This window comes from Larimichthys crocea, chromosome III, assembly GCF_000972845.2.
Source record: "Larimichthys crocea isolate SSNF chromosome III, L_crocea_2.0, whole genome shotgun sequence".
Classification (NCBI taxonomy): Eukaryota; Metazoa; Chordata; class Actinopteri; family Sciaenidae; genus Larimichthys; species Larimichthys crocea.
The window spans coordinates 43,305,058-43,331,932 of record NC_040013.1 but is presented as its reverse complement, the minus strand read 5'-3'; the positions used below and the strand labels follow the sequence as shown (position 1 = coordinate 43,331,932).

Here is a 26,875-nt window from a genome sequence, read left to right as displayed (position 1 = left end):
GTCCCGTTCTATTAATCTATTAATTAGTAAACACCTGTACAATTCAAACTGTATGCCTGCTCAGTAGCTAAGTAAATTACAATGTAATGTATACTTACATTACTTATATGTAAGAGCAAAATCCATCCCTGGCTGTAAATGAGCATTCTTTATACTGATGTTCATTAACATGTTCTGTTCCTATTAAATATAATAATATAAATGCAAACCTTCCATGTCCTGTATACACCGCTTTGGAATTTACTGATCTGTTTCCAGCACCTCTGACTTCCAAAGTTGTGGAGTTGAATATATAAAAATAAACCTATTTGTAATAATTTGTCACAAAAGAGCACATATTAATTGAACACAGTTCTCACCTGTAAGAATCTGACAAATATTCTGAAGTGAAGGTCACCTTTATTAGCAAAGAGATTTGTCCAGATATAAAAACATTTACAGAACACACAGAGAGAGCAACAGAACAGGAAGTCTTCAGGAAAGAACATAAGACATGCAGAAACAGAAAAATATCAGTACGATAATACAGTAAGAATAAACACCATTTCAGTACATATCACTGTATGAATGAAGCTTCATCTCAACTAAACTTCAGATGATTTCTTCTTCTGGCGGAGAGGAGACTGTACGTTCCACTGCCTCAGTCCAGGAGTTCTGAAACACAGAAGACAGCTGAGTTTGATCACATCTTCTCCACAGAAACCTCCTAAAAACTCTACAGCGCTACAGCATAATACAGGACAAGCTTCACAATTTAAATCAACAATTAAAACATAACTGAACTATCTAAGACTAGCTAACAAAGGCATCGAAGGACCCAACTCAAAAAAATAAAATGTCAGTGACCAACATCAGTGCTGAGAGCATCCCTGTACTGAGGTGGATGCAGAAGTCTCTAGACATGGACAAATACAACCAAAGTGACTGAATCTAATACAGAAACACATTATAAACAAAGTCATCTCCAATAGGTACAGTAACACCCCCTAACACTATATAAGAGCAGGTGTTGTGTGGAAATGATTGTGTAACATTGTACAGGAACATTAAATACAGCAGAAGAGAGTAACAGTATAGATATACTGCATACCTAGAAGAACTTGAGCAGTAGTGAAATGGACGTACTGTTAAATAAACTTCAAGTGTCCAGAGCGTCAGTACTGCTGTTAGAGGAAAATCAAAAACCCAGCAAGAGGGACGCACAGTCACTACTTGCACAATATTGCACCTCCACAACACCGTATGGAGGCATTGACAGAAGGCGTGCACTTACTGCTGCTCGTTTGACCGCACATGAAGAACACTGCTCTCCCTGACAGCACCTGTGAGGACACAGCAGATGAATTCAATCTAAATTTGTATCTCACAGTTTGATTTGAGGTTGATGTCTCATGCAAAGACATTCTCGTGCTCAAACAACAGCCAGCAGCAGTCTGAACTCCTGATGAGACTGAGTGAGAGGTCAGAGTGTCTTACTTGTTCCTTGGTCGCTGAAGATCGCGCTGAGTCCCTCGTCAAAAGTTAAGTTGATGTTGACATCTGGATTAGAGGGAGGAGGACAGATGGACAAGCGAGGGTGTGAAGGGAAACTATAAATGATTGCTTTTATATTTCTGTTTGAACAGATGAAGCAAATGAGATCAGGCATTCATCTGAACATCTGAGGCCTTTGATAAACACAAATCTATTGGGGCACCACAGCCAAAACTTCCCAAAAGCATATAAAAAAACTATCACAACTGTAAACATCTACAGCAAAAAAAAACATAGCTATTAATGCAGCAGTAATATTTATCCAGAATCATCAGTTGTAATAGTAAAACACTGACAGGGAACATTTTACTGCATAATGGCTAAAGGTGCAGTGTGTAGGATTTAGTGCCATCTAGTGGCACAGTTACAGATTGCAATCCCCTCTCCTTAATCTCTGTCCTTCCTAGTGTCAAAGAGAGTCCACTGTGGTTGCAAAATATAGTAATAATAGTAATAATAATAGTAATAATAGTAATAGTAATAATAATAGTAATAGTAATAATAATAATAATAATAGTAGTAGTAATAATAATAGTAATAAGAGGAAGAAGAAGAAGAAGAAGAAGAATAAGAAGAAGAAGAAGAAGAAGAAGAAGAAGAAGAAGAAGAAGAAGAAGAAGAAGAAGAAGAAATGCTGTGTTCAGGCGTTGTGGGTTGGTACCTTTTGGTGTGCTGATGGCTCGGTCATTCACAGCTCCTTTAGGCATCACTGGAAACAAAGTCACAGCAGAGAAACAGTCAGTCAGGACAGAGCACTGTCAGACTGGATCATATATGAAAACTCTTCATGGTAATCAGACTGATCTCAAATCATTCTGTTACACTATTACACACTAAAATGCAGCATTAAGAAAAGTCATTTTCCTAACCGTCTACCTTTTCCAATAAATTGTAGAAGATTTAAGAAAACACATGAACTTTAATAAACATGAAAACTACAAAACCTGATATTTGCAGCAGAAATCATCACCACTACCTATTTACACATTCCACAGACTTAACACAGTCGTAACACATAACACATAGTTTAGTATTCACTTGGTGTGGTGTGGTGAGTCCACATGGCAAATAAAAGAACAATGCTCTGTTTTGAACTTATAGTCTAATTAATGTTATTTTAAATTAATAAAATAATCAATGATAACAGTTTTCCTCCTCTAGAGAATCAATGTGACTCTGTCTAAATCCTGAACTAATCCAGATGCAAACACTCGACCTGACTCATGTTCTTTTGGTTATCGTTGAGGTGAAAAGCAGCTTTATTCTTTTTTCTAACTGCTGTGACCTCTGACCCTTTAACTCCGACATGAAACTTCTGCTGAGTTTCCTTTTAGAGTGTCGTACCTGTTCCTTCCAGAGCCATTGACTTAGACTGGACAGGTTCCCCCTGCCTGGATCTGCCCACACGCCTGAAAGAACACACACAGAATGTATTTTTACCCTCAATGTAAAAGAGAAAAAAAGAGAAAAAGAAAATGTAAAAATGTGAATCATTGAATACTGCTGGTGACCTAGTAGTGACACCCACCAACCCCCCCCACTTTCCCAATGTGTTCTTCCTGCAGTCGAACTAGCCAATAAATGCCTAATAATAATAATAATAATAATAATAATAATAATAATAATAATAATAACAATAACAACAACAATAAAAATAATAATAATACAACTAATATTAAAAATGAGACCAAGAAGATGATGAAGGAGACGACAAAGAAGAAGAAGAATGATGAAACAAAACAGAAAAACTGTTGTCAGAGGGTACTGATGTAGTGTGTTTGCTTTCTTCCTTTAATTAATATCTTTACTACGTACAAGCGGAGCTAACCAAGTATAGCTAAGTACAACACTGAATGCTTCAGTCTGTAATGTGTGCTCTCTTTGGGACGCAGGAAGTTGGACTCTGTGAGTGATGGACAGAAACGTTACCCCTCGGTGTGTGACAGCCTGGCAGATTGTGGGTTTGGATGTCGTGGCTGTGGTGTGCCGAACACAAACGGGAGGAGGGGCCTGGACTTAACGGGAGAGTTCTGGACGGAGCGCTGAGGAGAGAACAGGATAACTGTGACACCTTCACTGACTGTGGGGAATTCCAATTCCACTCATTATTAATGATTAAACCATTACTTGATTCATTTTCAGTTTATTGACTAATCATTTCAACTGGAATCATTTTATTTGAAACTTCTAAAAAGACAAACAGTCAAAGGTAAAAATCATATCTTAGTATTGACAAAATCTTTTTTTGTCAATACTCTTTTTTTCTTCATTGTTGATGTTTTTGATTATCTGTAAAACTGTAAACTTTAAAACTGTGAATAAGTATAATGTCAGTATTTATTAATTCAATCACCACCATCATACCACCACCATAAAAGCAATCCAAATGCTGTCAATTATTCCATACACACAGTGTCTTACCTGTCAGTGATGTGAGTGTGTGCTGTGTTCTGACCTGTGCAGTGGGAGTCCTGGCGTCTCCTGTCAGGCTGCAGTGCTCCATCTGTTCCTCCATCTGTTCCGCCATCTTTCTCTCCTTCTCAGCCGTCTTCAGAGCAAACTCCACCTCAGCCGCCAGCAGCTCATCTCCAGAGAAAAACTCCTTCACCTCGTTACGGTAATCTTGCATGGTCACCTGAAGGGACATCGCGTCACGCATGTGTCACACGCTGCTTTGGTTGGTGCAGCCTTATCTTCAAGAGGACTTTCTCTTTCCCTCATTTTTAGTGACTCCACTTTCCCTAACCTGTCAGATCTTCTACTTTTTTCAAGTATCATCACGCATGTCATCACGCTGCACACCAATTAACCTTAATTCATAAAAATGAGTACGCAGAGAGGCTGCGTGTCTCACCTGGAGGTAGGCCATGAGGTCTCTGAGGACAGGAGAGCGTTTCTGCTCCAGCAGGCTTTTCAGGCTGATGATGAGAGGAACCGTGTTCTCTATGAAGACCTTCTTCTGGACCTGTGGATCACAGCAGGAAGCTGAGACAAAACTCCTGAAACTTCTGATGCAATTTAACCTATCATAAGACTCCTGTTGTACCTGCAGCCTCATGTTGACTACAGTAACTTGGCTAAGATTGCTCACCTGTGACACCACCTTCTTCTTGGCGGCCTGCAGGACAGCCTTGGCCATGGTGGCCATGTTCTCCTCCTCTGGTTCCTCCCCCGCGGCGCCTCCGGCTGCACTAGATACGGCCTGCAGCTTCATCTCCTTCAGACTCAAGATGCTGAAGGTCTCTGATAAAATTTCAGCTCCTTCTGCATCTAGAGGGAGCTCCTCGTCTGCAAAGCATGCTGGGATGAGGAAAAGGTAAGAGAGGTAATTTTTTTCCCCGCTCTAGGCCAAATTGGTGCCTGTTAACAGTCAAGAAATCACAAAGAAAAACAAAGATATTTACTATTAAAGGCCTGTTAATGAAGAAGTTCATTTTATCTTTCAAGTCGCCATCAGAGAAAAACCACACCAGAAAAACCACACCAGCCACGTACGACTGCTTTGTAGGTTTGCATTTATATCTCAGTCCACGCACACACACACGCGCACACACACACCTAAGACGGTCTGGTTGATCTTGTTGGTGATGTTGAAGCGCTGTGCGTCTGTGAACTGCTCCAACAGGAAACGGTAGATCCGAAATCGCTTGTCACGATGCTGAGATCCTTTCAGGGAGAACCGAACCTTCTCTCTGCATAGATTTAAAAATATGTCAATGTATGAACAATAAACGTTACCAATAAGTCTTGCGTGTACTGTTACTGTTCAGTTTATCTGTCTAGATAAAACGTGAACACAAGTATCATCTTTGAAAAGGATGAAATGGAGTTTCAGACCTCTCACTTTGAGGGAACTTGTTGTAGGACTTGTGTTTGTTGTAGGAGTTGAAGTGGAAGATGCACTCTATGAAGTGCTGGCTGAACATTTCAGGGTTCTTCTTCAGCAGCAGGTGGAGCAGGCAGTATTCACACAGACTGGGACAGAAACAGACACTTTAGACCTCCAGATCCAGACTGTGTGTGTGTGTGTGTGTGAGAACAACTAATATGTGATCTTTGTTTCAGACATTACAGCGTTACAGAAATTGGTACACAGTGTCATGAACTTTCAGTCTACGCTCAGTTCACCTGGCGATGGCGGGGACTGGGTCGACCAGCGCCACCATGAAGCGAAAGAAGAGGGAGCCCTTCCATTTCACAAATTCCTCCTAGAGGAAATTAGAGACAGACATTGAAAACACATCCTGCTGAAAGAACAGAACATTTTCACACCTAACTCTGTGAATTAAGGTTTTATTATTATATATATTATTGACCAAACTAGAGTTGGTGATTGTTGGAAGACTTACTGACTTTATTTTGTTTGTGGAGTTTGAATGAAGCGTGTTTTACAAAGAGCTAACAAGGTAATTAACTGTTTATAGTGAGGTAAAAAACGTGTAAGAACATTTCCTTTCATGACAGTTTGTGAGTTTCGTTTATTAAATCATCTCCTGGCTCAATCTACCTTACTATCTTGTTCCAATATCCTTTTTATTAACCTACAATGAATAATCACATTTCATTTTCAAACTGGAGTCTAGTTGTAGAATGTGTAGAGCAGTTCCCACCTGGAGCAGGTTGGTCAGCATGATGAGAGTCTGCTCCCTGATGACTGCTTCACTGTCTCGCAGACAGGCAGAGATGTTGGGGATGTAGTTATCCACGATGTTGGTGTACCGAACGCACAGGTCGCACATGATCACCACCACATTGTTGCGCACGGCAACCTCCGTGCCGACCTCCAGCTCCCTGGCAAACACTGGCAGGTACTTCTGGACCAGCTCCTCGTGCTGTAAACACAGTTTACCTGAAGACAAAGACAGAGAGGACATGTCAAATGTGTGAAAAGACAGCAGACATGCATGGATTCTAACAATGTTTCTGAGACATAACTAAAGAGATAGAAGAGAAAAACTAAGAAGAGGATGGTTTACCTAAGGTGATGACTCCATGTGCTCTGACTTTGGTGGGCATGGAGTTTATTTTGAACTGCGACAGAGGCAGCGAGGCCGGCAGCTCCTCCTCGTTCTCTATCAATGACAAACGTGAAGAATGTGAAGAAGTTTTAGATTAGATTAGATTAGATTAAACTTTATTGTCATTGCACAAAGTAACAAGTACTTAGACAACGAAATGCAGTTTTGTTACCACAGAATACACTGAGTGTTTTCCTGTGTTACATTTTTAAAACTCTCCGTTATAAGGGTTGACCAGGTCATCACAGGGCACATAGAGACAAACAACCATTCACACTCACACCGACGGACAATTTAGAGTCACCAGTTAACCGGCATGTCTTAGGACTGTGGGAGGAAGCCAGAGTACACAGAGAGAACTCACGCAGACATGGAGAACATGCAAACTCCACACAGAAAGGCCCCAGCCGAGGGACCAGGAACCTTCTTGCTGTGAGGTGACAGTGCTAACCACTGCACCACCGTGCCGCAAAATAAAGTTTGTGATGGAGCGAAACTGATATCAATATGCAAGTAAAATGCTAAACTACAAATGATAATAAAAAATAAATATGTACAGTTGTCCCTCACTATAACGCGGTTCAACTTTCGCGGCCTCACAGATTTTTTTTTGTGTAATTTTGCATGCTTTTTTTTACAGCGTACTGTACAGTATGAACGAGCATTGTGTTCGGCGTCCTGATTGGCTAAGGGAAACTGAGACACTTGAAGTTCTATCAGAACACATCTCGCATCTCTACCTGTCAGTTTGTCACGATGTGTTGTGAGGACAGATTCCACCAGCAGCACAGTTCTTTTGCCGACCTTGGCAGGACAGTGGAGAGACGCCACGCCCAGAGTGTGGAGGTGTTTTACCTGGAAAAGAGAAAACACTTCCAGTTATGTCAGAATCACAGTGATACAAGCTGCAGCACACTGAGACTGATACGGACAAATGAAGAAGTTAATCTGACACTCTGAGGTTGGCGTGGTGTTATCTGGGTTTTTGTGGTTTCTCCAGTGTAGCAGCTCGGAAAAACCTGCTGGTAGCATATCAAGTAAAATAACAGGATACATAACCAGTGTTCAGCTGATGCTCATCATGACCACAGTCTCCCTGCATTCCATTTATGACATTGTATCTTTCAGGCTGATGTTTATCCAACAACAGCAACAGGTCAGGACTGAAAGCTGACTTCAAACCTGCACGTTAAAGAAGATGTTGGGGTAAGAAGGAGAAGCCCCTGAAGGCTTAGTCCTCACCATCAGATCCTCGTTCAGGTTCTGGGCTCCCTTTTCAGTCAGGATGATGGGGGCTAAATAAGCCTCACAGATCGACACCAACTCACCGCAGTGCTGGTTCATGAAAGCCTAAAGAGAGAAGAGAGAAAAAAAATCCCATAAAACAGACAGACAGAAAATACAAGAGGGAACAGGGGCTGAGTCGAGTTTGATTCAACCCTGATGTACATTTGCCTGAATTTTTATATTCTGTATAAAATCCAAAATTATAGGAAGATATATAGGAGAAAACCAACAAAAACCTTTTGTGAAACCATGAATATTTAACGACCATAATCTTCATTTGTTTCTTTTTATTAAAGCTGTCCCTTTATTGTTTAATGAAATGTTCTTTTTTATGTATGTTCGATAGGATTGTCACAATATCAGTTTTATATCAAAAAGTGATTGAAATGAGTTTTTAATTTCGATTGATGATTCTCCCACTATTTATTTTTTTACAGGGGAGCTGAGCAGAAAGAACAGGTGACTCTTCTTTTTGTTTTTGTTTTTGTGTTAAACAGTTTGTTCAAACTCCTTATTACCTTATTCTTAAAATAAATTATCTAAATTTGACCTTATGTGTGTGGCACAAAAAAAGGTACGGTGGTTATATCACACTTGATACCATGTAGCTTATTGTTATAAAAGAAGACTTTGAAAATGTGAATGACTGCTTTCAGGGCTTATCTTTACAATCATGACTCAACAGTGAGACAGCTGTCAGTGCTGAAGAAACAACAAAAACAACTAAAAGTTGAATTGAATCATGGCACAGAGGTTTTCTAGATTGTGGGGAACTTTGATTTTCTAGTTCTTATCCGTCTCTCTCGTCAGCTCTCATCTTAGTTATTGTCTCATGTTACTAAGAGAAATGAATGCAGGCCAAGCTCTCCAACCTGAGTCTGTTTGATGTCTTCACTGCGGCCAAACTGAAACAGAGTCTCCACAGCAGCACAGATCACCTCCAGAGACAAAGTAAAAGTCTTCAACCAAGTCATCAGATCATCTGTAGACAGACAGAGACAGAGACATTGTGGCAGACTCTTCCTGCGTATGTTTCCATTATCCCATTACCACAGTCACTTACCAACTATCCTGTCCTTTGTATCTTGGTTTAAATGTGTGGCCATGTCTCCCATCACACACAGAATGTGACAGCAGGTCGTCTCTGTTACGTTCTTTGAGCTGAGAGCAAAAATGTTTTTTTTTTTTTACAATTTTAAAGGATTCTGAGCTGAAAATAAAACATGCGCTCCATGTGAATGTTGTAAATAAACGTCTCTCTCACCTGATCATGTTGTCCCAGGCGCCCAGGATTTTTTCATAGGGCAGTTTAGAGGAAGAAGCAGCGACCTTGGACAGCAGCAGCCAGGCCCCGGCACCATGATCTGCCTCAGTGTGTGAAATCAGGTTGGTGATGAATGTCGGTGTGAACTTCTTCTGTTTGGACCAGAGGGTGAAGGCCCTGCTGAAATATCGGCTGGAGACACGGGACAAAAAAAAAAACATGATGGTGATGTGATCGTGCTCGGAGGAATAAAGCAGTAAAGAAAGTTTTGAAATGATTTAATATCTGGTCCAATATTCAGCATTTAGCATTTTCAAGACAAAGCGGCGTTGGTCCAACCTGAGGTTCTGGCACTCGTGACAGAGCAGGCCCAGCAGGCTCCAGGTCAGACTCTGACTGGCATCCAGGTGGCGGCTGGCAGAATAGGGTTTGACCTGGCTGAGCAGCACCTGGTCCAGAGCCTCCAGGGCCTTGTCCTGCACTGAGCTCTCGGAATCCATCACAGCCGGCACCACACCCTGCAGCCACGCCTTCTGCACCACGCTGCAGTCTGGTTTAGCCTGGTGGTCAGAGAGAAGAAGACAAACTCTTGTAATGTACTGTAAAATGTTTTTCTGGTTGCTAGATTCTCTGTAATCAACATACAAAATGTTACTTTATGTAGCCATAGAAATACACATTTGTCTAATTCTATTCCACACTGTTATCTGTCTTTAAAAAAATAAAAATATTTGTCCATGTTCTGTCACTGTCTCTGAGCTGCTGGTTGAGACTCACAGCCAACATCTCTCCCACACACTGCAGGGCCTTCTTCTTCACAGACACAGCCGGGTCTCTGCAGCGCTCAGACAGTGTAGCCAGGTTCTCGCTGCTCATGGGGATCACGTCATGTTTCAGGAGACCCACCAGAGCCTGCGGAGGAACGGCAGAGCATAGGGGATAAAGGTAATCTGTGAAGTGTCTTAGCTGAGTGTGTTTACTAAGGTGAAACACATATACTGATGAGTGATTAATGACTGCACTCATGAAACATGAAGCTGTCTGATAAAACTCTGTTCTTGATACCTGCAGAGCTGATTTCCTCACGTTGGTCTTTGAGTCGTTTACATGCCGCATGAGAAGAGCCAGGTTCTCTTTTGCTGCATTGAAAATGTGAAATAACTTTAATTTCTGTGGGTCAGTGTCAGACTTTGAGTGCCCAGTACCCAATGCATGTAATGAAAATCATTTGAATGACAAGATTTGTCTCACCGTCACAGCTAGAGCCATCAGTGCTGGTAATCTCTACAGTCCTGAACGGCAGAGTGCGGTAGGTTTTCTGAGTCTGCTGAGAGCTGACGCTTGCTGAAACACAAAGGCACAACATGAACACCTGAAACAACATGTGGGAGCAGTGAAACAGGCCTACACATCAAACTTCACTACACTGTGCTGAGGTCATATCTCTGTGCATGGTATCCACACTTCACACTCATGTTGTCATGACAATGAAGGCAGGCTCTGTTGATTGCATTTAGTTGTTGTTATTCTTGACATCTGTGCTCTCAACTATTGACTTAAGGGGAAAATGAGCCTTTCTGTCAAACTCTGGTATATTTTCAGACATACACTGTCTCTGTCAAATAAAGTACTGTAATATGCTAAACAGTCGGTAGGAATCAAGTTCCGGGAGCTTGCACTGAATGCTTGATCAGAAGTCTTGTACGTATGTGGTATATATTCATGTAGAGAGTTTTAGTTTCATTTTTTGAGGTTTGCACCAAAATAAAATCTTTGACTTTAATCTCTATGATTTATAACAAACACACCCATTCTGATATAAGTCTTTTTTAAATATCCTAAAATATCCTACCGGCAGAGACAAGTTGACACCCACAAGAGGTAAGGAATGGTTCAAATCAAATCTCTTTTTACTATTTCCACCCTGATGTAGACCTGGTGTAGACAAAAGCAATATGGCAGACGAATAAACTTTTGCTCTGCTGAAGATTTCCCGAAGAACGTTCTCTTTAATATGACATTTGAAGAATTTCTTTTGTGTCTGTAAAAACACATCACTCTAAAAAAACAAACAAAAAAAAAACACGAGATAAAGGACGTCATGTCCACAGTGTGACTGTCAATTCATCATCAACATAATCCATAAAGATAAACTGTGTTTCTGTACAGACTTTATATAATTTATACTTTTGCCGCCTGAACAACTCAAGAACTTGCAGTGGGAGACGACCATAGGAAATCAGTATGGTTTGGACTGCTTCAGATGTTTGACCAAAATGTACTTTCATTACTGTTCTGAACACCCCACAACATGAACTACATATTCAGCTTCCAGAATTATCCACCTTTATTAAAGGCCATCAGAAATATGTTAAAAAGGTGGTGTCAACTCAAAAATCAAGATAATTTATGATATAAAGATACATTTTATGTAATTTACACTGTGTACATTATTAAAAGGGACATTTCAATTGATATAAAATGCTTTTAAAAAAATAGATTCTTGTCACCCAATAGATGAAATACACTTTAAGTCAGAGAGACTCAAATCATAACGCTTTTTTAGTTATGACTCAGGAATGAGGCAAACCGTTTCACACAAGATTTCTCAGTAAATTAAGAGCTGGTTAGTCGATCAGATACATAAACACAGCCTTTAAACACTGTTAATTTACCGTCTCTCGTGAGTGTGATGTATTTTAGAAGTCTTTTGATCTGTTAAGAAAGTAACCAATCAGTTTCCTGCTTAATGTTTGGTGCTGAAGAGATCCAGCTACCTTCTGATAATATAATGTGTGTTTGATCTTATCCACCAAAGCAACTGTCAATATACTCTTACTCACCACTTACTATACTATTTCTATGGCCACACATCACAGCCCCCCATGTTAAAATGTAGCACAAACAATCATTTTATTTCAATCTGGGAGATCTTAGTGATTTACAGCTGTGGAAGAAGTACTCAGAAAAATCTGTTATCATTATCAGATAATGTTAATTCTGCATAACTGTAAGTCTTAATATCATTTGAACATGTGAACAGGTGAGTTGTATATAAATTCACCCTCAGTACAGCTGTTATGAACAAGGAAATTAGCTACAGAGACCAAAACTGTTTTTTGTACCAGGCTATGTGCCCGAAATATTTTTTTAAATTGCATCTACATGGATCTCATCAACGGCCTCTATGAAATAACAGTAAACTGTTGTAGCTACGGAGAACTTTAACCCATGACTTTACTGTGATAGAGTCTTTTCATCTGGTTTCCTGAACCTGTGCTGAGCACTTTGCCTCTTCATCTTTTCTTGTACCAAAGAACATTTAACATTCACTTAACAGGAAAATCATGTGCTAACCTGCACAACTTCACTACCACACTGCAGTGCAGTATGTCAAAGACTTCATTTTCTCTCCAAAAGAGTTGGACTAAACTGGAGGTTTGTTCCTAATCGTGCTTTTGTTCCTCGACCCGACAGACTTCAATTTAGTGACGTTATGATGTTGCAGTCATCACATTTTAGCTTGAAACCAAGAAATAAGATTCAAGTTGATTCAAGAATTATCATTTAAAAGCAAGGTGTGCGAGGCCAACAGAAATAAAGGGTATATCTCATCTGCCTGGTAAAATTAATCTTCCATCTATTCTGACAAAAACTTTTGCCACCATCAGTCTCTGATATCAGTCGAACAATAAACACTGTAATAAAGAAACAAAAGAATGTACCTTCTGTGGTTTCATTTACCAACATGGTTCCAGCTGAACAAAGAGAGGACACAGGTTATTTCTACTGACAGTTCATGATACAAACACAGCAGCTCTCAACATATAGACAATTTCTCTTTAGATATGTTAATATTTCAAAGAGTTATGTGATTTCCCCCAAGTGTTTCCATATTTCAGCTTTACAAAGCGGGCTGTCTACAAAAATCAGTCCAAAATTAGCCTAAATCACATCTACATTAACTTCACAAGAAATGTGTTTTTGCTGATGTAGTACAGAGTATGAGTGTGTGTGACCGTGTGTGTGTTTTCTCACTGGCGGAGAAGAGGTTGTGCACGGCCCGGGTGGCATTGAGCGAAGGCAGCTCCAGACACTGAGCCAGACAGGCGAGGGTGTGGCTTTGGACGGTGGGCGAGCTGTCCATCCTCCGAGCGAACAGCAGGTTCTGGATCAGGAACTTGTGTGGCAGGAAGCAGGCGAGGTCAGCGTCCTCGCACTCCTCCTGCTCCCTCTCTGGCTGCTCCAGCAAAACCATCACCACGTCCACGGAGAACAGCCGGCTCACCATCTACAGAAGTCACCACAACACACTGTACACCTGTGGACTACTGATCCCTCTGCTCTGTCATCATCCTGCTGGACCATTCAGCAGCATCTGACAAAGTGAATGAACCTCTAAGAACTGGGTAGCTTGGAAAGAGTCTGCATCTTAACCTTTTAGCCTCACTACTAGGGTCCTGAGTCCCTAGGTGGCAGCACAAATCTCAGCATGTCTGGCTGACATCTCTCAGTGGTTGTCTGCACCTTAACAAGACCGAAATCTCCCATCCATGATCTTTCCATTACCACTGAGTATTCAGTGGTGTCCCCGGTTCGGACTGCAAGGAACTTGGGTATGACACTAGATGAGCGGCTGTACACATACAGCAGCCCGGCTGGTCTTTCTCCCACAGTACACTGCTCTGGCTCATGGTGGCTGCTCAAATCTGATTGAAGACACTGATGCTTGTGTACTGGCTCAGGCCCATCCTACATCCAGGACATGGTAAAACCATCCAGCACATCCACCAGACTGTATTACTCACTACAAGAGGAGCCCGGCCACCCATCATGACCGTGTGTGGAAAAATGTGTCTTCAAGCAGCATGTCATGTAACTCAGGTGTGCTCATTTACATCTGTAAAATTGAAACTGAAAAAATGCCCGCCCTTGATAGACTTAATAAATTGCAAATAGTTTCATGATTTCATGATTTTGTGTCATGTTTGTCTGTTCTGAACTTTGTGAGGCCTGATTGGGGTGTGGCATATTTAAGATCCTGCTGTGCTTTGGTTGTTTGGTTCGTCTTCTAACTGAGAATAATTTGCTTGCTTGTTTAGTCTTGTGTCACGAGTCACTTTTGTGTGTTGTCACCCTTGATTTCACCACATCTGTAAACAGTCACAAGACTGATGCCTTTTCTTTAAGTACATTTTTTGTTATAAAAATAAGGATTATACTGGGGTGCAGCTGTTTAGATAGTGTGTGTGTGTGTCCTGTCCTTACCATGTCTCGCATACCTCCCTTAGTTGGCCTCTGATTTACTGAGGCTGGTAGGGAGAGACAATTATAAATTAGTGGTAGGAGGACAGGAGAGACGGGCTAGGGGAGTACCATGTGGATGTAAAATATAGTGCTCATTACTGAGTAGTAAACCAACCAAAGGAATGTTATGATGTTATCTGTATCAGTGGGGAGGTGTCAGAGACAGCCCATTTTTGAACAATGTATAAGAACCTATTGTTAGAGCTCCTCAGGGAGCCTTTTCTTTGTAACCCCTTTTTGTGTGTTGCACTGTTTAACGCTCCTTCTTGTACAAGAATAATAAATTCAACTTAAACTTTGATACTTTGAATCCAGTCCTCTTTATTTAAGGGTTCTTCTTAAAAATTCTCGTATCATTTTTCTCAGTTTAGGAAGTTAGGTTTAGTAAGTGTCTTTTTGCATAGGGTTTAGGTAGCTCCCCTTAAAAAGCTAGTTTTCTTGTTTGTTTTTGGCCTAGTTCACTCTGAAGAGCAATCAAAGTGGTGACAGTTGCATTACCTTTGAGTGTATGGAGAAGTTACTCAGCCACTTGATGAAGCAGGCGTAGTCTTTACTTGCCATCTGAGACGTCAACAAACCCACAGTCTGAGCGCCATGGCTTCGAAACTCGCTCTTCTCCACCATCTAAAACACCCACAGCAGAAACATGATCCCTGGATGTGACTGCATTCGTAATTAGAAAGACGGTGATGACACAACTCTCTGGACTTTACACAAACATTACAAACATGTTCAGCTGCTGAGCACGTGCTGGAGGACTCACCTGGTAGCAGATATGCTGCAGGAGGATTTGCAGGAAAGGCAGTGCCACCTCCTTCAGCTCTTCCACAAGATAACTGAAATCACAAACACAAAAACAATGTTCACAGAAAGAGATTTGTAACATGTCTGCAGTTAAAGAACTGGAAATATTACCAAATGATCAACAACATGTGATGTGTACCTTCAATATTTACACTTTATCCACAGTAGAGATATGATTAGAAGATGCTTGGTGTCATTTTTACACTATATTTGAAACATAAGATAAGTCTGATCCCCAGAGGGGAAATGTGCACAGCAAGAACAGAAATAAGTACAGATGAGATTAGATAACCTCCTATTCCTCTTTGTGTCTAATCTTCTAGATAAATAAAATTAAAAAAAAAAGAAAATAGGATGAACATAAGACAAAAAATAAGAATAGAAAAGTCAGCAAGTCTGTGTCTACCAAATAAAATGGACAGCCTGGTCGCGGGTGGAGAGGATGGCCTGGCTGCAAATGAGGAGTGAGGGCTTCCCTCTGCTGCCTTTGTTCATCATCAGGATCACGTAGAGGAGCCGATGGAAAATCCTCCGCAGGGACTGGACAGCAGATCAGTTTGAATTAGAAACATCCCTCTGTTATGGCATTATTAATCAAATAATGCTGTAGAGTTGCATATTTAACCAGACTAAGACCAACATATATTTAATCACTGAGGGTGATATTCAGTGAGATAAGATAACATAGTAATCATGGATCATAATTATTGGATCTTACGTCTTTCTGGTCTCCGTGTTTTGGCAAGCACAGCAGCTGCAGGCCGTAGAAAGCCATCTCCGGAACACTCCTCAGCTTGCTGATATCTCTGTGCAGAAAGAACATAACTCTCAGCTCTTTCACACCCTGGATACATTCTTCGGAAAGATAGCAAAGGAAGAAAACTCACTGCACAGCTGCAAAGGTTAGCTTTCCAATGACCGGCTCAAAGTACAGCAGCTTAGTGAAGATCTGCAGAGAGAAAAAAAAAGAAGAGGTCAGCTACTGAGAATGCTGCAGTGTGGTATGACGTGTGAACTCTTTAGTTACCTCTGTGCAGTTGCTGGCGCTCTGTGGTCTGTCTTTGAGCGGAAATGTCTGCAGGAGTCTGAGGAGGCTTTGAACCAAGAGAACCACAGCATCTCTGATCTTCATCAAGTCCTGGCCAGAGAAATGAAGCTCCTCTTCCTCCTCCTCATCCTCTGCCTCGTCCACTTCCATCTAAGGATAACAGCGAAAGGCACCAAAAAGCTCAAAGAAAGGACTACTTTAAAAATGTGTTCTTGCTCGCACATTTATAACTCTCACATCATAACAATCATTAACATCAATGTATGAAGTCCTGTGGGTTTGAGTAACTTTTAATCCAGGTACCTCCTCAGATGCGTCTTTCCGCTGTGGTTTGGAGCGTTTGCCCTCCGCCTGAGAACTCTTCAGGCCGTCCTTCTTGCGTTTCTTTCCAGAGTCCTGAGGCCAGCAGAGAGAGGTGAGGTTTGAACACGTGTCCAATAAAACCTCGTGGAAAACCTGGTTGATGATGCTCCCTGGAAGCAATAAACAGATACACAGAAAGTCATCTAAAACAAAACTGCACATGCACATAAAACACTGTACATCACTGTCAAAGAGACAGAGAAATACACTTTACATTTCACAGTAGGGGAGCAAAAAACACAACCTTTACATGTCATTAATAGAGTTTAAAAAGTTGACTTTTGGCCAAGTGACACTGCCAGAGCGAGAATGAAAACTGGCATCAAGGAAGACCAAAGTTAAACAGTCTCCAGAGTCTAGTCTAAATGACCTGTGGCACTCACCAGTGTTATAGTACATACTTGCATACATGGTCTTGGTCTTGACTTGGTCAAAACACACACATACTTCTTTGCAATAAAGAGTAACTCGTTCAAACCATGTTTAACCCCCCTTCCTCACCTGGGATTCCCAGAAGCAGCAGGTAGACTGATGCAGCATGCAGGCCGTTCACTCTTTGCTGGACATTGGCCGCTTTGGCTTTTCCCGCCAGGACAAAGAAGGACAGCACAGCCACCAGAGACTTGATCGAGACCCTGTTCTCCCCCAGAGTCGCCCAGATACTCTGCAGTGCAACATGGGAGACAGTCTGTGCTGAGTGCTGCTACCAGTAAGGAGGAAAAGATGCCTAGCACATCACACCACCACGTCTTATTTAAACTATTAGAAATGATACACATAAAAGTATGAGTAGTGTGAGGAGTGTGAGGAGTGTCTGGTCTGCATCAGTTTCACCTGTGAAGCTCCATCGCTGTCTGCAAACTTCTGCTGGTCAGCAGCATGGGTCAGCAGACACTGATACAGGGTTCTGAAGGACTTGTCTTTGCTGGCCGAGAGCGCTTCTTCTATGGTATCATCGAATGGTTTTCTCTGTGTGAACTCTAAGTCCCACACTTCATCCACCCAGGCTGAAAACCACAAATCAACAGTGGTCACATGACCAGAAGTGACACACAACACCTTTTTCCTCCAAAAGTCCTGACAGAGAGAAGATGACTGACACAATGGATCAATTATTTATTTATTTTGTGTTGACTGACTAATTGATTCATAAATTAACAGTTTCACCTGTATACCTTAAACACTTGGACCCTCAACTGTGGTTAAGAAAACACAAGAGTAGTACTACAGATACACACACACACACACACACACACACACACACACACACAGACATGTAATAGATGATGTAGACAGAAAAAACTAGAGTCAAATTAAAATGTGTATCAGATAAATAAAGATATAAAGAATGACCTAAATATTAACCATGATCAGCACGTATATATATTACATAATAATTTAAATATCCAAATGTCCGTGTGAAGACAGTACCATACATACATTTATAATATCGTTTTATGCTTCGTGAAATGTTAGTACTTCTCATGAATGAACAATAACACTCATTCAGTTCATACTGGTTTGTAACTTCTTTATGAGCTTTATTCAACCTGTTTACATGCTGTCAATATGTGTTGTTTATTGTTCATATCGGCTTACATACGTGCAGTTATTCTGGTTGTTATTTTCAGGTAACGTTATTTAGAGAAAACTGCCTTTGTGACGTTTTTTTAACGTCAGTTTAACGTTGTCCCGTTTAGTTGTGGTAACGTTACAGGAAGGTTGAGTTCATGTACTGTGTGCAGCAGCTGGCTCACACACTGAGAGGAGGACAGCAGTGCTGCGGTGTGTGTGAGCTCTTCAGTCGCATACGGTACACAGTCTGCAGCTGTGTCACACCGGGCGGCTCTGCCTAATTCTTTCCGTTAACATTACACCGGGACAAACCGGACAGAAAGTCACCGCGAAACAGTCTGAAACAAATCCGACTTTATTCCCTCCTCGTCACAGAATGTAACAGAACACGTCGTGTATATTACAGAAGAAATGCACAGCTTTACCTTGTGGAATTTCTCCTAACTTGAGAAACTGCAGCGCAGATATAAGATCCATCTTGTTTTGAATCAGCCCGCTCGAAACTGGACGCATGCGCACAGAAACATTTCTTCGTCACTTCCGTTTTTAGGTCATTACCGCCATCTTATGATCCGGAATGGTATGACTATAGACATATACTAGACATATATACATAGACATATATACATAGACGCCGCATTGAGCGGGTTGGTCGTTGGTCGCGATACGTAAACGGCGCCGCCATATTGGTTCGGGCAGATCTGCCCGTAAACTAATACAAGGAAATGGACTGAACTTCATAAAGCGCCTTTCTACAAAGTTCTTTAAGTTAATGTCTCTTATACACCCATTCACACACACACTAATATATCTGGGAAACAAACAGGCACCAAAAACAACGTATGTAACTTTTAAAGTGATGATTATAAATGTTTACTCCTTATGTAAGCAGCAAACCAACGTATGTATTTTTCTAATGCTGAGTGTTTACAGCTACTAATGTGTGTAACACTGTTACTGTGATGATAAATATTGAAATATTTATATTTAACATTTAATCTGTGTCTATAATAACCAGATCCTGAAATGTAGATGTGACATGAGGGTTTCTGAATAAAGAACACTAACGTGTACATTACACGTGAACATATATACATACATATAGTATACACACACACACACATAACATTAGCATGTTAACATTAGCATGTTAGCGGTGACGCGATAGCAATTATCATTAGCCTGTTAATATTAATATGTTAACGCTGATGCGCTAGCAATTAACATTAGCATGTTAGCATTAGCATTTAACCATTAACATGTTAGTGCTGATGCGGTGACGCACTAGCAATTAGCATGTTAACATTAGCATGTATTTAATTCTTAATGGCTAATGCTAATTAGCATTAGCATGTTAGCATTAGCATGTTAACATTAGCATGTATTTAATTCTTAGTGGTTAATGCTAATTACCATTAGCATGTTAGCATTAGCCTTTTAGCAATTAGCATGTATTTAATTCCTAGTGGTTAATGTTAGTTAGCATTAATTTTAGCATTGCTAACGCACTAGCTGCTCTGCTATCTCTGTGTGTCATTTTAGACAGATAAGTTCCAATTAAGTACCAAAACTGCTAAGATGACCACCGCTGATGCACTAGCAATTAACAGTAGCATGTTACCATTAGCATGTTAACATTAGCATGTTAGCGCTGATGCGGTGACGCGCTAGCAATTAACATTAGCATGTTAGCATTAGCATTTTAACATTAGCATGTATTTAATTCTTAGTGGCTAATGATAATTAGCATGTTAGCATTAGCATGTTAGCAATTAGCATTTATTTAATTTCTAGTGGCTAATGTTAATTAGCATTCCATTTTAGCATTGGTCGCTAATGTTAGCAAATAGCATTTCTTTACAGCGCTATCTCTGTGTGTCTTTTCAGACAGACAAGTTCCAATTAAGTGCCAAAACTGCTCAGATGCCCGCCGCTCGGCTTCTCCCCCCTCTCCTCCTTCAGGCAGGCTTGAGGTTGCCAAGCAACCAGGACCTAATCAGCTCTTTCAGGCACACTCAATAATAAAATTGTAAACAATGGCTGTGATATGTCTCCGTTCATTTTGTGTGATTTATTTTTTAAAGGTGTGCTTCCGATGTTCTCGCAAACTCCTGAAACAAGTTGAGTCACGCTTGAAACAGGTTAGTGTCTCACCCTGCCAGCACGCCCCAAGTACAGTTGTGTTCATTAATAAATTATTAGCTATATGTTCATGCAGCATTTTAATTTAACGCATAGACCAATTGACTCTGTAAAATGATAGTGTAGTGAAAGTTTCAGTGTTATGTCTAATGTATTCAGTGCTGATCTCAGGAATAGTGCCAGTGCTGTGTGATCGTATCTGGTGGAAGAGAAGCTCGGGTCACTGAAGATGATGTTTGACAACAGAGAGAGGCAGCTGAACACTTGTAAGTACAAGCTGTGGCAAAGTCTTAGCAGATTCTATCATATGGCAGCAAAGCTTCTTAGCCTACATATATTGACTAATTCACTGGATAAAAAATTGAACATTGCTGTGTGAGAGGTCGGTCCAGGCTAAATGCTAAATAGAAAAATAAAAATAAAAAAGGATCCTGAGCTGAAAGAAGAAATCGTATTATAGGAAGGAGTTAAAAGGTCATGACAACATGAAAAAAGTGTTAAATGTTATTAGAATAAATATCTGAAAATATTCCCCTGTAGCCTGAATTCAAAATGGATACACTTTTCAAATATATATATATATATAAAATATTCAAATATTTTAAGATTTCCTACGTTCCTTGAGGTTGCATTAAAAAAAAAGTAGTTCTACAGGTTCATTCTAATATTTTAGTTTTTGTCACCGACTTTTACAATCCTGCTCTGAGATCTGTTCCTGTGTTGATCTGGCTGTAGAGACACAGTCCGCTGCTTCAATCAGCTGTCTCCATAACTCCATAATCTGTGTCTGGCCCTCCAAAACTTTAGGCTTCATTGCCCCCAGACCATCCTAATACTTCAGAGGTTGTAGTGATTTATGACGATGGTTCCTCCAGTTTATTTGTTCAATTTAAAGTGAGGGGAATATGATTTTGTGGATGTTCAAGTCTAAATTTAAAAAAATCTGATGAGCCATTTCATCATGTTCACCTCTAATCAAATGGAGCAAGGTGCAAACTGAGCTCATGACGAACTGAACATTTCAAATGTTGATATATCGGCCCACAAGGCCTTACTCTAATCTTAAGTAGTCCACGTCAGTGATTCATAGCCAAGATGAGTTTTTCTCTATTTTAGCAACAACTTTATTACTGCTGGTCGAGCTGTCAAACCTGCAGCTCAAAGGTGAATCGGACACTTCCTTACTTCGCAAGTGTTAAGCTGTGCACCTTGTAATCTCATTGTACTTGTATAATGACAATAAAGGCATTCTATTCTATTCTATTCTATTCTATTCTGTTGTTTCAAAGAAACCTGTCTTCTGCTTCTGTAGTGGTTTTCGGTCTGCCAGACCTCTTCCTGTCAGTTTCTTCCACTTTCTGTCTTTTTGATGGTGTAAGAGACGAGGGCTTTGAGACTCTGGACCTCACTTCAGACAAAGTTTGGAAAAAGGCGCCCCCTCCACTCTGACTTAGTTTACTTGCTTAGTTTTGCTAAATTTCTAGATGTCTATGGTGATGCTATTTGATCCCATATCGACACTCCTAAGATGTTCATTAGTTTCTGACTCTGGGAAAAACAGTAAGATTCCCCAAAACTACAGTATCTCTGAACTCTAGTTTAGTCTCTGTGATCTCCTTTTGACAACTAACGTCATATTTTTTGCTTCCATTCACTGAGACTCCCCTTAAACAGTCCGTAGCCCCCCTGGGGAGGTCCGCTAAAAAAAAGATGTACACTTAATGGTCTGTCTGGCTTCCTTTGTTAACAGCCCTTTTCTTGCCGTTAGTATAGCACTATATTGTTTCTTGCAGTATGATATTGTCCAAATAATGCTCCAACACTGCTTTTATACAGACGGGGTTTGTCAGTACTCAAACGTTATTTAGGAATAGTTTGTAACACATTTCAAGGTTTAATTTACTTCCACTGCTGCAGAACTACAGTTTGTTAACCCATTATTTGTTCCTTTATTACTTTACATTGGACCTTATTTTGACCTCATTCAGTTCAAGTTTTCAAACTTCCAACAGCTTTCTGTTTACCATTGTATCAAGGGTGTTTTAAAACTGGGTGAGTTGTGTACATGTTATTCGATTTCTCCCTACAACATACAACTCTGGAATATGGACTGTGTCATAAAGTTTGGTCAGGTTTTACAAGTTATCCAATCATTTAGCTCTTCCGTGGAGAATCTGTTTGGAGGCCTTTTATCCAAAACAATTATTGTGACAATCCAGCGGATTTAGTATTAAGAAGCTTTGTATTAACTCAACATCACTGAGGGTAAAGTATCTCACAGAACAGTGGACCCTGTTACATAAATTAAAATGTTCTTTATTGATTTAACCTCACCCTATTGGTAAACAAGAACAGATACTGCATGGTAGGGACTAGTGTGTAGGATTTCGAGGCAAACTGTAAATAGAGTCCCTCAATGCACACACTGAAGTGTCCAGTGTGTCTTTCTTAGGGTCTTATGTTTCTGAGAGCTTCAACCATGCTGCCACAGAGGAAGAATGTAGTGACAGCTTCATCTGCACAGCCAAGTCCTCGGACTGGCATTCTGCTCGGGTGGTGGGGTTGGGGTCCGTAATCTGAAGAAGCAAACAAAATTTGGTGGTGAATCGCTCTTAGTCTGGCCCCTCTCCTGAGACCAGTTTGGGTACCCGACCCGGAGGACCCAACAACAACACAGGGCCCAGGGGTCACAGGAACACGCCAACCCCCACCACGGATAGGTAGCGAATTGGAGGAAGGAAGGGTTAGTGTGTCAGACATTACAGACATACAGGACTATACAGTACTACATTACAACACACAACACTACATACATACTTACACATTACATTACATTTACTCACATACATACATACATTACATTTACTACACATTACATACCTTTTACTACTTTACATTACATTAATTACATTTACTATACTTGACATTTTCCTACAACATATATATACATTACTTTACATTTTACTACATTACTTTTACTACATTATATTACATTACATTACATTTTATTAGCTGACCAAAACCACTGTCGACCACAGATTGAGACCAGGAAGCAGAGCTGCAGTCTTACACGCTTCTCTGCGCCTCCATTAGAGCAGTTGCCCACCCAGTCCTTTAGTATAGAGACTGTGTCTGTCCCCCGTCCACCTACATTATTTAAAGATAAAACAAACAGAAGAGGAGTTCATCATAAAAACGTTATACAAATTAATCAACATCTCCAACAGTCCAAAATAAGAGAATTAAATGTGGACTATTGAATATCAGGTCTTTGTCATCTAAAGCTGTCTTAGTCATGAATTATATCTGATTATCATATTTGATGTTTTGCCTCACTGAAACCTGGCTGCAGGGGGATGAATATGTTAGCTAAATGAATCCACTCCTCCGAGTCATTATAATACTCATGTTCCTCGAAAGTACTGGTCGAGGTGGTGGAGTTGGAGCCATATTTGACTCAAGTCTATTAATAAATCCCAAACCTAAACTAAATTATAATTCATTGAAAGTCTTGTTCTTAGCCTCCCTCACCCAACCTGGAAAACTTTGCAGCCAATTTATTTGTTACAGTATATCGAGCTCCAGGTCCTTATTCTGAATTTTATCTGAATTTGCCAGATTTTCGCTCAGGCTTGATCCTTAAACAGCGATAAAGTAATTATTGTAGGTGATTTTAACTTCATGTGGACAACACCCAATATAGTCTTAGTACTGCGTTTATCTCTCTATTAGACTCAATTGGCTTTTGTCAAAGTGTAAAATACACCGCCTCATTGTCTGAACCACACTCTTGATCTTGTTCTTCATTGACATTGAAATTGATAATATATGTCTTCCACAGAATCCTCTTCTGTCTGACCATTTTTTAATAACCTTTGAGTTCATACTACCGACTATCAGCCTTTGTGTAGAAGCTTCTACAGCAGATGTTTATCTGATAGTGTGTTAGCCAAATTTAAGGAAGTGTTCCTTCAGCATTGAATCAAATGCCATGTCTACTGTAACAGAGGACTTGTCTACTTCCTTTAGCCACCCCACAATAGACCATCTTGTTGATGTATTACAGGCTCATTACAGACAACTCTAGACTCTATTGCCCTCTGAAAAAGAAGATAATTAAACAAAGAAGGCTAGCACATGGTATAGCCAGCAGACTCGTAAATTAAGCAAAGCACGTAATCTGAATGCAAATGGCGTGCCACTAAACTGGAAGAATTTCATCTAGCCTGGCAAGATATCTCAAAAATAAAGAAGGCTCTCGTATGCCAGAGGCAGCCTATTACTCTTCTTAATTGAGGAGAATAAGAAAAACCAAGGTTTTCTTCAGCACTGTAGCAGGCTAACAGAGAATCACAGCTCTACTGAACCATCTATTCCTTTGGTTAAGTAGCAATGACTTCATGAGCTTCTTTTAATGTAAGATTTAACTATTGAGGACAAAATCCATCACCTCTTGCCCTCAACAGGCCTTGATCTGCATTCTGATACAGCAAGTTTGAACAGCTGTAAAACCTGATATGTATTTAGACTGTTTTTCCCCCATCGACCTTCATCAATAACTTTAATCATTTCTGCAGCTAAGCCGTCATCTGTCTCTAGACTCCATCCCAACCAGGTTGCTCAGGATGTTTTACCTGTAGTTAGTAATTCGTTATGGATATGATTAATCTGTCTTACTTATCAGGTATGTACCACAGTCCTTTAGGTAGCTGTAATTAAACTCTTCTTAAAACGCCCACTCTCGACCCAGAGGTCTTAGCCAACTACAGACCGATATCAAACTTCCTTTCTGTCTAAGATACTTGGAAAGCTGTAGCTAATCAGCTGTTTGACTTCTCATAACAATAGTCTATTTGAGGATTTCCAAGTCCGGATTTAGAGTGCATCAAGACAGAGAACCGCATTAGTCAAAGTTACAATGACTCCTAATGGCATCAGACAAAGGACTCATCTCTGTACTTGTCCTGTTAGATTTAGTGCTGGCATTTGACACCATTGACCATCAAATTCTTTTACAGAGACTGGAACATCGATTGGCATCAAAGGAACCGCCCTAAGCTGGTTTTTAATCGTACTTTTTGATCGATCTCAGTTTGTTCACGTCAATGATGATCCTCCATGCAGACCAAAGTTTGTCATGGAGTCCCACAAGGTTCTGTACTTGGACCACTTCTATTCAGTTTATATTAGCTTCCTTTAGGGAAACTTATTAGGAATCACTCTATCAATTTTCATTGTTATGCTGACGACACCCCAATTATATTTATCGATCAAGCCTGATGCAACCAATCAGTTAACTAAACTCCAAGCATGCCTTAAGGATATAAAAAGTTGGATGACCTACATTTTTGATGTTAAATTCAGACAAAACTGAAGTTCTTGTAATTGGACCCGACCCTCGAAACTCTCTTCTAGAGATCTTAGTTACTTTAGAGTGATCACCTGGCCTCCAGCTCCACTGTAAGAACCTTGGAGTTGTTTTTGATCAGGATTTGTCCTTTAACGTCCACATAAAACAAATTTCGAGGACTGCATTCTTCCACTTACGTAACATCGCTAAAATCAGACGCATTGTCTCTCCGGCGGATGCAGAAAAATCGTCCACGCATTTGTACTTCAAGGCTGGCGGACTATTGTACTCTTTGTTTCAGGCTGCTCTAATAAGTTCTTAGGACTTTGAGTTAATTCAGATGCTGCTGCACGTGTTTCTGACAGGGAACAAAGATCAGAGATCAACATCTCTCCAATTTCTGGCTTCCTTGCATTGGCTACCTATTAAATCTAGACTAGAATTTAAATTTTCTCCTTCTTACAAAGCTCTTCATGGTCAGGCACCATCTTATCTAAAAGAGCTCATAATACCTTATACCCTCTTAGAACACTGCGCCTTCGCGACGTGGTTCCTGGTTCCTGTGGTTCCTATAGTTTCCCAAAAGTAGATGGGAGCCAGAGCTTTCAGCTATCAGGCTCCTCTTCTGTGGAACAAAATACCTTTCTGGGTTCAGGAGCAGACACGGTCAACACCTTTAAGAATAGACTTAGACTTTCCGTTTGAAAGGCCTATAGTAGGGCCTGGCTCAGGGTTCACTTCCTTGAGTTTGCTTGCCCTAGATTACACTGCGGGGGATCCCCACGGTCGGGGTCGCTCAGCCAGGCCCAGGGAGGGGGGGAAGAGGTCACACAGATCCGAAAACGCGCGCGGCGTCGCGCTCTGCGCTCGCGCGCGCGCGCGATATGATGACGAGACTTAGAGAGAGATGAGAGTAGAGGAGAGAGCGAGAAGAGAGAGTGAGAGAGAGAGCGAGACGCGTCGAGAGGGGCGCGATAAGCGCCACGCGCGAGAGAGAGATGATAGCGAGAGCGCAGAGAGCCGCAGAGCGCGCCATACGCTCGCCATCGGTGACATGGCTGCAGGAATCATGTTACTATCAACCACACTTCCCCGGAGTTTTCTGGCTCTTGGCGTCCCAGGCCAGTGAGCGGGAGCGTGTGTGAGGGACCGGCGGCTGGTGATCCAGCATGACGCCCACTACA

The 26,875-nt window shown here is 40.8% G+C and overlaps 1 protein-coding gene across 1 annotated transcript; it reads right to left on the bottom strand.

Moving 5' to 3' along the window:
- Positions 1-382: 382 nt before the first annotated feature.
- ncapd3 (non-SMC condensin II complex, subunit D3) lies at positions 383-18,754 on the bottom strand. The gene is made up of 35 exons (XM_010749169.3): positions 18,625-18,754; positions 17,459-17,631; positions 17,126-17,288; positions 16,565-16,734; positions 16,241-16,411; positions 16,101-16,162; positions 15,932-16,019; positions 15,620-15,753; positions 15,173-15,245; positions 14,908-15,033; positions 13,141-13,393; positions 12,828-12,860; positions 10,354-10,446; positions 10,168-10,241; positions 9,880-10,014; positions 9,442-9,662; positions 9,103-9,294; positions 8,902-8,999; positions 8,711-8,820; positions 7,794-7,901; positions 7,292-7,406; positions 6,510-6,605; positions 6,144-6,382; positions 5,662-5,741; positions 5,371-5,508; positions 5,092-5,225; positions 4,625-4,833; positions 4,388-4,498; positions 3,989-4,168; positions 3,463-3,575; positions 2,878-2,942; positions 2,195-2,242; positions 1,477-1,539; positions 1,274-1,322; positions 383-654 (listed from the first exon to the last, which is right to left on the bottom strand). The coding sequence occupies exons 1-35, from the start codon at positions 18,710-18,712 to the stop codon at positions 585-587; spliced, it is 4,275 nt and encodes a 1,424-aa protein (XP_010747471.2). The 5' UTR covers positions 18,713-18,754; the 3' UTR covers positions 383-584.
- Positions 18,755-26,875: the final 8,121 nt, after the last annotated feature.

Bases quoted from the DNA above. Each gene is read 5' to 3' on its own strand.
- ncapd3 (XM_010749169.3), bottom strand. From the start codon at position 18,712: ATGCGTCCAGTTTCGAGCGGGCTGATTCAAAACAAGATGGATCTTATA. The intron at 17,289-17,458 runs GTGAAACTGATG...GTTGCACTGCAG, and splicing joins ACAGCGATGGAGCTTCACAG to AGTATCTGGGCGACTCTGGG. The intron at 4,834-5,091 runs GTGTGTGTGTGC...TCCTCATCCCAG, and splicing joins GATCAACCAGACCGTCTTAG to CATGCTTTGCAGACGAGGAG.